At 31.7% G+C, this 14,325-nt stretch overlaps 1 protein-coding gene across 1 annotated transcript; it reads right to left on the minus strand.

Moving 5' to 3' along the window:
• Positions 1-883: 883 nt before the first annotated feature.
• Positions 884-4,825, minus strand: LOC114165963 (disease resistance protein RUN1-like). Its single transcript, XM_028050610.2, has 5 exons — positions 4,280-4,825; positions 3,107-4,193; positions 2,810-3,013; positions 1,961-2,689; positions 884-1,473 (listed from the first exon to the last, which is right to left on the minus strand). Exons 1-5 carry the CDS (start codon positions 4,789-4,791, stop codon positions 1,093-1,095), a joined length of 2,913 nt encoding a protein of 970 aa, XP_027906411.2. The 5' UTR covers positions 4,792-4,825; the 3' UTR covers positions 884-1,092.
• Positions 4,826-14,325: the final 9,500 nt, after the last annotated feature.

Below are 14,325 nucleotides of genomic sequence, written 5' to 3' on the forward strand. Positions count from 1 at the left end.
ATTGTTGTACCCTACTCTCACTTTGTTCGTTTTTGTTCTCCAATTCACGCTTAGGTTTTTGTGATTTTAATTGGAAGTTGGTGTAAATAAATTGTAGTTTTTCATATGATCAATTCATAATAGAAAACTACTCCAAGATCTTAAGATTCATGATTCTCACACGTTCACATCAATAAATCATAATAAGATACTAACCTTGATCAATAAAAGATCTTATGAGAATGTGTTCTTCAATTTTTCTATTCTTTAATCACCGTTTCTCAATCTATCTCTTTGCCTTTCTTTTGCCTCTCACATGTTCTTGATGGCTTACTATGAAAGAACCTTATGGCTAGAGGCAAAACATTAATCTCCTTTTATAAGCCAATGTATATCAAGTTGGACTAGGCTTTATTTTATTTTATTACGACTTCTCATAATAACCAATAAAAGCTTATCAATATTGGATTTGAAAAATTCAAGCCAAAATTAATAATACCCTGGAGAGCATGCATGTGCTCTTCCTTGGGAATATGCATATAAAGGCATACTTGTTGCACCATATAAGAAGAACTAGAAGTATATTGTTTGATGTTTTTGCTTTGAATTGAATCATAAAACCCATCCCTAGTAAATCCTTTATCATATATTGTTGCACACTATATGTTTGATAAAAATACAAAAACTGTTTTATTTTTATTTTGTGAGATTTTTTATCTAAATGAGTTATGAATTGCAAGAGTTGTCAAGTTTTGGGAAACAATATTTAGACTTTTCACTTTATTAATTGTAAAATCCCGTAAGACATAACGCACATAAGATTTTGTAATGAGATATTATATGCCAAAAGGGGAAAGAATTAAAAAAGTAACAACAAAACAAATACAATAAACAATGTGAGAAGTGATAAACAAGGTAAAATAAACATGAATTTATTAAATACTCAAAAGAAAAACAAGGAAAGGGTGGGAAAAAAATAAATAGCAATCAAGGACTAGAGGATTAATTCCATAACTAAAGTGATCTCGCTGCTCCAAAGAAGATAAATGGCTTTCCAGAAGTCACCTTACAGTTTTCTTTATGAATCTTTTGAGTGAATTTTTCTTTGGCTCATCAGAGTCTTTTTCTGAAGTTATGTGATTCACCACATATAAGATAAAACACTGTGTTATTGACCACCAATCCATTACCAAAACTCACAAAAATCTCCACCTTGTCTCCACATCGTAAATTTGACATTATGCCATGCCAATCTTCATCATTAAAGGAAATGACTGTACCATGGTTGTGTATATGGAATGTACACTTTGTGTAATTAACAATTAAGAGAGTAGTAAATTCAGGTTCAATGATTTCATGGGTTGATAAATAAACAACACGAAAAGCCATTCCCTTCATGTCACGATCTTGAGGCACAGAGAAAGAAACCGAGTGTCCCTCGCCTATATGGGCCAAACAATAAAACACTTCGCAAGAATCACTGCTTGTCATTACCTATACCATAAGATAAAAAGCAAAGTTTATCTAATTTTGCCATTGGAATTGTTTTCTGTAATCATTATATTATCATTAAAAGTTACAGAGTGGGCATTTATAATCAACCAACATACAAATGCTAATTAATCTAAACAGATCTAGTTAATAGTTTTGTTGTGTGTATATCACCATCATGTCGTTTGGGATTTACAATGCATCTTGTTTTCGTCTCTTTTAGTATATTTCTACGATGATTGTAAATATAACAATCGTGAAGCAAGTAAAGTAAGAAAGTGTAGAAATAAAAGCATAATCAATTGGTTGGTTGATTAATTAATTAAATCAGAAAGTTTTAGATGAGGTTTGTGTGGCAATAAAAGCGAATGGTGCTAAAATTTACCATTGTAGTTTCAGTCATATATTTCATTAGGATTATTATATGTTCTCTTAATTAATAGCTAAATGATAGTGAAGGTAATCAAGAAAGGAATAGATAGAAAACAACCTCAGATATGCTATAGTTGACAGAATTGAAGAATGCGTTGTATCTTCCAACACCAATCAAAGAAGACACCGTGTGAAACTTTGAAATTTCTGATTCTGTAATATTTGCAAAATCTTCAGACAGAATATTTTTTACTTGCTTAGATAGTTGAAACTCAGAGTCACATTGCACCAAAACACTTCTTAGATTTCTAAGGGTGCTAAGCAATGGCGCAATATCATCCCAACTATTATCCTTCGTGTCCATGAAAAATGAATGAATATAAGATGTGCGATTCACTGTTGGCAACATCCAAGAGCAAATGATAGAAGGAAAAAGATTACGTGACAATCGCTCCATTCCACGTAGGGATATATATCCAATGCTTTTTGAGCTTACCATTGAAAAAGGCACTTCTTTCACAGCCGTATTTTCTGCAATTAAAGTTATCAAGGATTCCATCTGCGCTATATCATTTCCCATTAGGTCAATCTCCGAACAACCAGTGAGAATGAGAGTTCTTAAAGATTTCAGCTCATATATCTCTGTGGGGAAATTTGTTAGACTTTTACAATTCTTCAAATTTAGCAGTATAAGATTGCAAAGACATCTAATAGATCGGTGTACTATGTACAATCTCGGACAATACTTCAGAATTAGTTGTTCAAGATTTGGTAGTCCGGTAAAGTCAGGGGTTATTGTTAAGTACTTGGAGTGACTGAGATTAAGGACTTTTAGCGACCTCAAAACCTACATCAAGATAGTTTTTTGGACAAATATTAGAGATGCAATAAATAAATAAATAGTACGAGTTAGTAATTTATTTTAATTAAACTTTGTGTTATAAAGAAAAATGGCTCGTAATAAAACCTGAGGTGCTTTCCAGACAAATCGAACAAGACTGTGTTTTAAATCAATCGTTATTGCATCATGCACACAATATTTGTTATGAACGTACTCTGAAGGAAACCCATGCAAACTAATCCATCTCAGCTTCTGTAAAAGGTATTCAGAATTTACAGCTATTTTTACTTGATCCAGTTTCAGAGGCAACCACTTCATGGCATTTTTCCCCTGTTATGAAAAGAGCAAAGAAAAATAAATGTATTTCAGAGGGCAAAGCACTTTCAAAAGAAGTTTCAAACCACATATAAAGAATGTTCTTACTTTATTCTCTATCAATGCATATTCTGCATCCTTGTCAAACCACAACTGATTGGTCTTCCAAGGTTCCATTATTGAAATTTCACGAATAATTCTTATTCCCATTTCTTGTAGCAAAGGATGCATTTCAATCTTGTTGTTCTTCTTAACTTTTATGAGATTACGCTCTATCAAGACTCTTATTCCACTATCAGCGTCTACTCCAGAGCCATTTAGGATCTTCGTAGCAGAGCTTCTGTCTTTACCAACAAAGAAACAACATACATCAAGGAATAAATCTTTTTCTATTTGATTTTTCAAACCGTCAAAGCTTATTTTCAATTTGTGCACAACATGGTGCTGAGGAATTTTTTCAAATTTAAACAATACACTATTCCACTCTTCTTTCGTCCTTCCAAATAAAGTACTTCCAATGAGTTCAAGAGCTAGAGGTAGTCCTCCACAATAACTAACTACTCTTTCTGCAAGGTCATTGTATTCTTCTTTTGGTTTTGCTTCACTGAATGCGTGCCAACTAAGAAGCTCAAGAGACTCCTTTTCGTTCATTAGCTTTATCTGAAATACAGAATCAACTGCATATGTCCTGAGTATGCGTTCATCTGTTGTTGTAATGATTATTACAGTTCCTCCACTGAACCTAGCACGATATGTGCATAGCTCTAAAAATGGACCGCTCTCATTCATATCGTCAAGTACAATGAGCAATCGTTTCCCATAAAATTTATCCTGAATCATTCTTCTCCCCATATCAACGTCCTGTATCTCCACCTTTGTGTTAAGGACATCCGAAAGAAGTTTTTCTTGTAACTTAGCATACCCTCTTGTTTGAATAACTTGTGAAATATTTTCGATGAAACTTTTCTCAGCGAATATACCATGAATTTGATTATAGATGGCTTTGGCAAGAGTGGTTTTACCGTATCCTACCTCTCCACATATCCCTATTGTACAAACTTCCGCGGATTTACATTTTATAGTTTGAATCAGATCTTCTACATGGGATGGTAATCCAATTGGAAATTTAGTTGCAGACAAGACTGATAAATTAAGAATGTTCTTAACAATTTTGTCCACAACTTCAGCATCACTCCTTCGAGTTCGATAGCAATAAGAGAATAAGTCATGTATTGAAAATATTAAAGTACAAGCTTAAATATGGTTGAGTGAGTGATTTACCTGTAATTGCTCTCATCATATCCAAAAAAATTTGCAGCTTTGGTGAGTGCGTGGCTCCAGCTGGACATGCCATGATCCAATTGTTGTGCTGAAAATGTTTGGTGTGCAGTTGCTTTGAAGGCTTTTCCAAAATCACCCTCTTGAAGACGTACATCAGATGGCTGAATTTCGTAATATACGGGCAGAACATATCGGGAATAAGTTTCGTGCCATTTGATGATTTGTTGAAGTTGAAGAAGACACCAAGCAGACTCAGAATAGGTTTTGGTAAAAACAACAATTACTACCCGACAGAGGTTGAGAATAGGTTGTTGGATGTGCGTTGGCTTGGTTGCATTCTGGTGGTGAAGGAAAGTAGTGAGCCCAGCAGTAGAGAGGGCAGAATCAAGATGAGAAACAAATTTCCTACGGATGTCTTCTCCAGTACAGTTGATTAACACATCGTACTTCTGTGGGAGTTTGGAGGATGAGGAGGAGGCGTTATCCATGGAAAGAAATTGATGAGAGGTCATCAAGGGTCAGAAGAGAAAGCAATAATATTTAATTTTGTCACCTCTGTTTTCGTTCCAAGTTGCGGTTGCGGTTATATATTTTTCCCCTAACTTATCTCTCTTTATTTTTCATCCCTCTTATCTTTTGGACCTGTACTTTTAAAAATTTTGTTGTTGAATGTTGAGATTGTGTTATAATTATTATCTTTCAAGCATTTTTATTAGGAGGTACTCTTTATTTGAGATGTCTTAATGAGTGTCCCTACAAAAAGACAATTCCACACCATGTTAGAGGTGTACTAGTGAAAATAATTAATGTGCAATTAATTAATCTTAAATTTGAGAAATGTCAATCTATTTTCAAGGTGGTGTGGATATTTTATCTTAATGGATTTAAGTTAGGCTAATGTGATCTAAATGTCTTAATAGCATATTAACATTTTATTTTTTGGTTATCAATGTAATCTTGTTTAACGCAATTAATCTTATTATTATCACTTCACTTTATTGGTATTTTTATTCAATTTCGAGGCCATTAGAGCCCTAAATAATACACGTTTCATCCCACTTTTACATAATTCTATTTTTTTTCACTTTTTTATTAAATATGGAAAATTATGTGAGAGAATGAAAATGCAAATGATATCTAAAATAAAAGAAATTAAGAAAGGCAAAAGCAGTTTAATTAGAATACTTCCATCCTTTGTTTGAACTACCAGTGTAGTTATTATAGAAAAAGACATGTATTATAAAAGATTCCATACTTTTAAAATTTTAGGAGAAAACTTATTACACTATGACAAGTATTATATAGGCTTAATTATGATACGAGTCCTTGTTTGAAAACTTTTAATTAAATTCTTATTATTATTTTTTTGTTTATTGACTCTTCCAAATTCTGAAATTTTTTAATTCACGGACACAAAAAGTGCCTATAACTTCATCCAGTTAACGTCTACCGAAGAAAACACAGACGTCAAAAATGATCGGTGGCATTTTTGTAAATAAAGAGTCAATTTTGACGTTTGTCTAGAAAATCCCCGACGTCCCTTAACGTCTGTTGCTGACGTGCCTGATGTCCCGTAACGTCGATTTCTTTACTAATCTGACGTCCCTTAACGTCGGTTAGTACCAGAACCCACGTACCTCCTTCATAAATTGAATCGTAGCGCCGCCTTTGCCGGCCAACGCAACCTCCGTAGGTGAGTTTTCGACCATGAATCTTGTTGGGTTTTGATTTGTGCACTGATTTAAGCATTTTGAACCGATTGGATTTTGTTTTGGTCTCCATTTTGCATAAATGTAGGGTTTTCCCTCATTTAAAAAAACTGCTGAAATGGATGTTTGTCCTTCCAGTGATAGACGTCAAAGGACCTCGGTTGTAGCATTGCCTGACATCCTTTGACGTCTATTAGTGTAAGAACAGACATCAATTTTAGTAGTTTTGCCCCCTGTTGGTGCGAGTTGAACGTCGGGATCTTATTTTTTGATGTTAGCTAACATCAGTTTTTCTTTCAAACGTTAATTTTAACGTCACCATATATGACGTCGGTATTTTTACAAATGTCAAAAGCCGGAAATAACAGACGTTATAAGCACTTTTTGTGTTAGTGATTAGGTCCTTATCGTTAGATTGTACTATTAACTTGTTAACTGGATGATGTGACAATTACGCTCATTGTACTTAAATGTCGCCACATAATACCTCATTATGGAAGACTTTAATGACAAGTATCTCCTACAAGGATTTGTTGTATTTAACAAAAATTACTCTTAAACAAATTAAAATTATAAAATTAAAAGATAAAAAAATATATGAAATTATAAAATATAAAATTAGATAATTAAATAATAATAAAATTATTAAATTATTAAATATGAAATATGAAATATAAAATATAATTATATTTTTAATTTCATAATATTTAAATTATCTGATTTTACAGTTAATATTTTTATATTTCATAACTAAGCCATTATAAAGTTATAAAAATACAAAATATTAAATTATATAATTATATAATTATAAAATTATAAAATTATAAAATTACAAAAATAATAAAATTACTAAATTATAATATTTAAAAATTATAAAATTTTGAAATTATGATATTATGACATCATAAAATTTTGTGTTAATAGGAAAAAGATTAAAAAATATTTACTTGCTTGATCTCCATCATGCATCAAATAACATACATTATTTTCTAATAAAAGAAGATGATACATGGTTTTGGCGTAGAAGACTTTGTCATATACTTATGCATCATTTAAACATGTTAAAAAGAAAACAGTCGGTTCAACGATTGTCACAACCTAAGTTTGTAAAAGACAAAGTATATGAAGTATGTCAAAAAGGAAAACAAATTAAGTTTTCTCTTAAGCCTAAGAAATGAGTTTCAACTAATACACCTTTACAACTACTTCACATGTTTGGACCTTCATGAACTATGAGCCTTGGTGGGAACTTCTATGAATTAGCCATTGTAAATGATTTCTCTAGTTTCACATGGAAACTATTTTTAGAATGATACTTATCATGTTTCCAAAAGACTTGTCAAGGTTTTAGAAAATAAAAAAAAAATTGTGAAATTATTTATATTAAAAGTGATCTTGGAAGAGAGTTTCAAAATGAAAAGTTTGAAAACTTTCGTGAAAAGCATGGTATACAACACAAACTGTTTGCTCCTAAAACTCCTAAAAAAATGGTGTGGTTGAGAGAAATAATAGATCACTTGAAGAACTAGCTAGAATCATGTTAAATGAAACATTATTGCCAAAATACTTTTAGGTTGATGTTGTGAACACAGTTAGCTATGCTTTAAACTATGTGTTGATTATGTCTATTTTAAAGAAAACCCTTTATGAGCTTTATAAAAGAAGAAGACCTAGTCATATAAAAGTTTTTGGTTGTAAATGTTTTATTCTAAAAAATGGTAAAGAAATACTTGGCATATTTAAGGCAAAAGTTGATGAAGGAATCTTTGTTGTTTATGTCTCAAATAGTCATGCATATAGGATATACAATAAGAGATTTATGGTTGTTGAAGAATTTTTCCATGTTGTATTTGATGAATCTAATTCAAAATTGCAAGATCAAGTATTTATTGATGCAAATGAGGAAGATGTAATTCGGGAAAAATGAATTGGAGTTTATGTTGAACCATCTAGTAGCAATGAACTAATAACTAAAACTCATGTTCACAACAACTTGCCTAAGGATTCGAAAACTCCTAAAAGACTACCAAAGGACAACATCATTTGTGAAATTGACTAACGAGTTTCTACTAGGCTCAAACTTAATAATTTTTGTGAACATGTTGTATTTATAGTAGAACTTGAACCTAAAACTATAATGATCCATTAAATGATAATAATTGGATTGTTGTTATGTAAGATAATAATTGGGTATGGTTATGCCTCTCTAGTTAGAGTTTTGCCCTTTCAACCTTGCGCCGGTCACATCTCACCAAGGAGGAGTATGTTGTGAACCATCCCACCGACAAGATTGGGAAGAGTCTCATCTTCAAGGTCCTTTTTCTGTTGCTTTCAATATGCATTTTGTTTTCCACTAATTTGTTTTCTCTCCAAATGTGAATTATAAAGGAAGAAGTGATAAACAAAAGAGCAAGAATAAGGAATAATCGAAAACACACTTATTATACTGGTTCAAATTATAATCGACATAATAAATAAAAACTATCAATTAAATATTTTAGTATGAAGGTTTTAATTACAACCGACAAGGCTACATTATTACTAGAATGTTACCGCACTACTTATTGTGAGAAATAAACTACAACCAACATAATCAATCTTCATAGAAAAAGCTACATTATTACTAGAATGCTACCACACCACCACCAGTGCACTAAGGCATATTGGGATGAGGCCAAAAGGGGGTGACTTTTGGCCTCAGGTGTGAACTGAAGCCATAAAGGCACTTTTCTGCCTCGGGTCTCGTCTAAACCGAAGCCATAGGTTCACAAAATTTTTAATTAATTTTAAAATTTGAAGAGCATTTGGCCTCAGTGATGGTAAGAACTGAGGCCATAAACTACCTTTTTGCTTCGGTTACGGTAAGAACCGAGGCCATAGTTTTTTATTTTATTGTCATTCTCACATTTAAACCTACTTATTTTTTCAGAAACCAGCACAGATCATAACAAAATATTTTATGAAATATCCACAATCCAAATACATTTAATAGACAATTGAAATATCCACAATCCAAATACATATCCTAATCAATACTATTATACATTTGAATTATAAATTTGGCACATGATATCCTACCAAACTTTATGGACTACGCGGGGATTGGCACAATACTCTTGAATTCTGCAAAATAAGACATTAACTTAAGTTAGTATATAGAAAGACAATATTGCAAAGAATTTTTTTTTTAATTCAAATATATATTACCGTTTCCCAATTATTTTAATACGAGCACGCACAATGGTTGTCATCCATTGCATTATATAGTAGCCGCACTCATATGAGCAGGTTTGTCCATTACACTACATTATATCAATAACATTACAATTAATTAAGGAAGAAAATCAAATCAAACAATTATAAATATATGGATAGAAATATCAAACCTAGAGGGAACACCATGCAAGACATTTTGCCTTATCCGTTGATCTCCCTAAAAACATGTTATGTCCAACAATTGAACTATGATAAAGAGAATAAGTTAGGATATTTTTATATAACATGTCATATTCATAAGATTGAAATTGAGGTTCCTACCAATCTATCACTTGTCTAAGATGGTTGGGGGAGGATGGTGCAAAGAGCAAAACCACACAACAAGGTTCTCCTTTAGGGAAACCACAAGTAACTGCCAATGACGTCTGAGAAGAAAATAATTTCATTGTTATGCATTAAAATGATAGATTATATACAGAAGTTAACAAAAATGACTTACCCAACAACATAAGGGACAAATAAATTTCTTTTCTGCGTTGAAAGCATTTAGTCACATATGCTTGGGTGTGATCAAACTTGTTGCCTTCATGAGCGAGTTGGGGTCTATAAACCCATATAGATCATTTAGCCCCATAGTTTCAGTGACACTAGACAAATACCTAAATATAAAATTGATTTGATATAAGTAAATAGATAAATATATCAAATAACTATATATAATGACTAAAAGACTTACATCATTCATAACTGAATAATGGTAATATTCAGTTCCTCTTGTCCCCGTGCAAGCTCCAAGACATCTTGGGAATGCAAGTAAAGTGAGATCTTAAGGTCTCTTCCAAAAATGTTAGAATCCCAAGGAACCTACATGGGCTTATCATCTATGATTTCAGCAAGTTGAAGTAATGCACCAAGAGGATCGTCCAAAGAGAGAAGAATCTTCTTTGGTTGGGAATTTTCCTATATCGATGCAATTTAAGTTAAAATGGAATATAATTTAAGTTTGAATATAATAAACACGTAAACTTAAAAATTTAGTATATGGTGGTTTTGAGAGTTTGTACCGGGGGTCAGAATCAACCAAATCTCCAAGCCAAACGAGGAAACATTGGAATGCTTGGGGCATAGTATATACCTCATCTGTTGGCATAGGAACTAAAGCAAATGGCACGAGAACCTCCTCTACTATGACCTTAACCTCATACTCTGATAACTCCAAGCCATGAAGAAATGTGGTTGCCTCAAATACTTTTCCAAAAGCCACTAGTATCTTCTTTGTACCATCCCAAATATATAGTTGACATGGATGAGTGTCGTCCATGTCATCCTCGGGTGGAGCTGAACAACTTCCCTTTCCGCTTCTACCTATTAGAGTCAATGATTTCTTAATGTTATTCAATTATTTTATTAAATATCATTTATTCAATTCATAACTTATAGAAAAATGATTTACCCGTGGGAGGCACAAATGGGTCCAGTTCTGGTGGAGGATCCATTGGCGAACGAATGCCATAATTCTCAAATTTGCGCATAAGTTCTTCTCTCACCCTCACAGTGATTCTTTCTGTCAGTATTTCTTCATTATCAGTACTATGACTGCATGGAGACTGATGAGAAGAGGAACAAAAAAATTGGCGTATGCCAACTCCTGATCCAACACCACGCACACGTCCAGGGTGCTCAGGCCTTCCAATTGTAGCAGCAAGTATGTCATGACGACCTTCTGGTGTGAATCCTCCTTGGGAGCTCTGCTCAACCAACGAATCTTGCAACGTAACAAAAAAAGTTATAAAATGTCATATAATATAAAACACAAACGAGTTATTTAGGGAAGAATTGTATCTTACAATTTTCTCAAAGATTTCTCGTGCAAATTCAGAAGTATAGTTGCCCGATGTGCGTAGACGGGCTAACTTCCACTTTTGATGACGTGATAGTGGTGAAGAAGGCTCAATATCTTCACCCTTAGAAGGTCTGGGCCTAGATTTTTTCTATTTTGACATTATCTTCTCTTCAAGTTTTCTATTCCCACCACGAGACAATATATGCGGGTCTTTATTTTGAGCACTTATGCTTTAAGCCTTTTTTCTCTTTTCCTGTAACATATAAAACCCACTTTATGAATTAGTTCAAATTGTACATAATTATCAATTGAGCAATTGATGATTTCAAATAAACATACCTACCATCCCTCGGCTGTCCGAAGCTCAAGAAACTAACGCCATGTGTCTTCATCAATCCATGTGTATTTCAACAATGAATTTTCATTCTTTTTAGATTCAAACACATACCTAGACGTCAACTTGGTCTTAGAACCACAAAATTTCTCAGCCACTGATGACAAACATTTGTGTTTAAGCATTGCCACATTTGAAATATCAAATGTTAGCTGCAATATAGAAAATGTCTCAATAATGTTTAACATATTATTAACAAAATCAAACTATAAGATTAATAACATTAATATTAGTTACCAATAAATCCTGCCATATCATGTCCCAGTCAATTTTACTAACATGATCAAAAGATGGAGTAAGGATTGATATTCTCTCTTGTGCCAACATTCCTAAATAGCTTTTGATGACGTCCGCATAACAACCTCTAGGAATTCTAGTGTTAACGTCAATATCAACAGGTATTTTCTGACCATTAGCTTTCTTCTAATTAAGAGTTTTCTCAACCTAGTGGCTCCTCTGGTGGGTCTTTTAGTGGGTGCTTCATCCTCTGATGAACTATGATGTTCAACCATATATCTGTGAAATGAAAACATCACAAAACATTAATAAGAAACACATAAAATTATATATCAAACATTATTTAACAAAACGACTAAATTTTAACATGAACATGAAATTTATACATAAAGTTATTGATTGATCATATGTATATTCCTTCATCGTGATCTTCTTGAATTGCATGTACATCATCAACTAAAGGGATTTCATCAACATTTATTGTTTTTCTAAATGGGTGGGTGACAACAATATTAAGATCACTCAGATTCTCTTCATTAGGATCAATTTGTTTTTCTCCATGAAGAGCGACAAACCAATGTTCAAGCGTAGGATCTTTAATATAGAAAACCAGAGATGCTTGTGGTGCCTTGATAAATGGCTCGTCTCGATAATCCACCTTTCGAAAATCAACTAGAGTCATTTCCTGATTCATCCATTTTAACATCACTCTTATTGTCAACCCACTTATATTTGAACAGTGGAATAGTAAACATGGTATAATCAACCTCCCATATCTCTTGTATTACACCATAGTATGTCATTGATCCAAATACATGATTTTGATCTTTAGATGTAGAAAATTGTAGCGACTCAGCTTTAAGACTGACTCCATTATTTTGTACTGTGCTTTTATCATTTAGAGACTTTATATAGAATGTGGAATTATTAATTTCATAACTTGTACAACAGATGACATCAAATTTCAACCTATTCGCTAACCACATCAAAGTCTCAGAGGACATGCATGTATCCTTTTATACTTCATACCCATCGGACAAAGAATTTTCTCAGTGGGTAGAGTATTTCCCTCGGGAAGCATTTCATTCATGAGCACGAGCAATTGTGTGAAGCTTTTATCTATCCAACCATTGTTCGCTTTCAAATTCATAACTCTTAAAACTGCTGATAATCGGGTGAACTTACTTGAACCGACATACAACAGAGTTTCTACTAATCTTCATAGAATCCAATTTTTCCATTAGTTATAGATAAACTGCCAAAAGTATTTATTTCCATTATTTCCAATTATATTAATATTTCGTTATTTTTTTACAATATTAATAATATTTACACAATTCAATGTCAATATATATCATATATGTGAAATTCATGTTTTGATTCGTAAAAATATATATAATAGTCTTAATTATATTTTGAGTTCCTCGTAAATTTGAAAACTTTCAATTGAGTCCCTATTAAATTTTTGTGATCTATTGAGTCCTTAAAATATTACTTTTTAATTGAGTCTTTGCCATTAGATTTGACTATTAACTATTTGGCATGTACCATACATTATCATTATGCTTAAATGTGACCACATATTAGAAAACATAATAGTAAAAGACTTTAATGATGAAGATCTCACTCAAGGATTTTACTGTAACAGAAATTATTTTTAAAGCAAATTAAAATTATAAAATTCAAAAATATAAAATTAAAAGATAAAAATATAAAAAATATAAATTATAAAATTAGATATTAATAAAATTGTGAAATTATTAGATATAAAATAAAACATAATTTATAATTTTAATTTCATAATTTTTTTAATTATTTAATTTTACATTTCATATTTTTATACTATGCACTTTCATAATTTTATGATGTCATAGTATCATAATTTTAAAATTCTATAATTTTTAAATCTTATGATTTTGTAATTTTATTATAATGATTACGTTCAAAAGCTAGTTTATATCTTTTATCACAAATATCCTTTCTTGGTCCTTTTGGGATCCATTTCAAATATCCCTTAGATACATCATATTTTCTTGCATTGAATATTTTAAAAACATGACCTTTTCTAACTATGAAAGACATATCACTTAATTTACTTATGAAAAAGAAATTTATAAGTTTCTTTAATTTCTTTTCAAAGAAGGAATTGCAACCACTTCCAACTTTTCCAAAAATACAATTCTGAGAGCCGAAAACAACTTTCAAATTGACTTTTCCTTTTGTGAACCTTGCACAAGTTTTCAAAAGGTATTTAACTTTGTTCTCTAAAAAAATGCAGTTTTCACAAGGTTTTGAAACCAATTGATTTTCACAATCACGGGTTGAATTTTTGCAAATCATGTCCAAGTTTTCAAAATCCTATTTTAAATCGATTATTTCTTTTTCCAACCAGCTAACTCTATTTTTTAGCCATTTATTTAAACCTTTGGACTGATTGTTTAAAACAACAAGCCTATTTGTTTCATTATGAAATTTCTCAAAAGTATGTAGTAATTGATTGATAACATCCTATTTTTCTCTGTTTTTCCTTTCTAAAAGTTTTGTTTTAGTTTAAATAAATATATTTTTGTCTTTAATTAATTAATTTTTGTTGATTGTTTAGAAAAATAGGGTTTTCAGAAAAAATGTGATAAAAATGTTGAGTTAA

The sequence above is a fragment of the Vigna unguiculata genome, chromosome 10 (assembly GCF_037176805.1).
Source record: "Vigna unguiculata cultivar grain cowpea cultivar isolate G323 ecotype 2 chromosome 10, ASM3717680v1, whole genome shotgun sequence".
In the NCBI taxonomy this organism is placed as follows: Eukaryota; Viridiplantae; Streptophyta; class Magnoliopsida; order Fabales; family Fabaceae; genus Vigna; species Vigna unguiculata.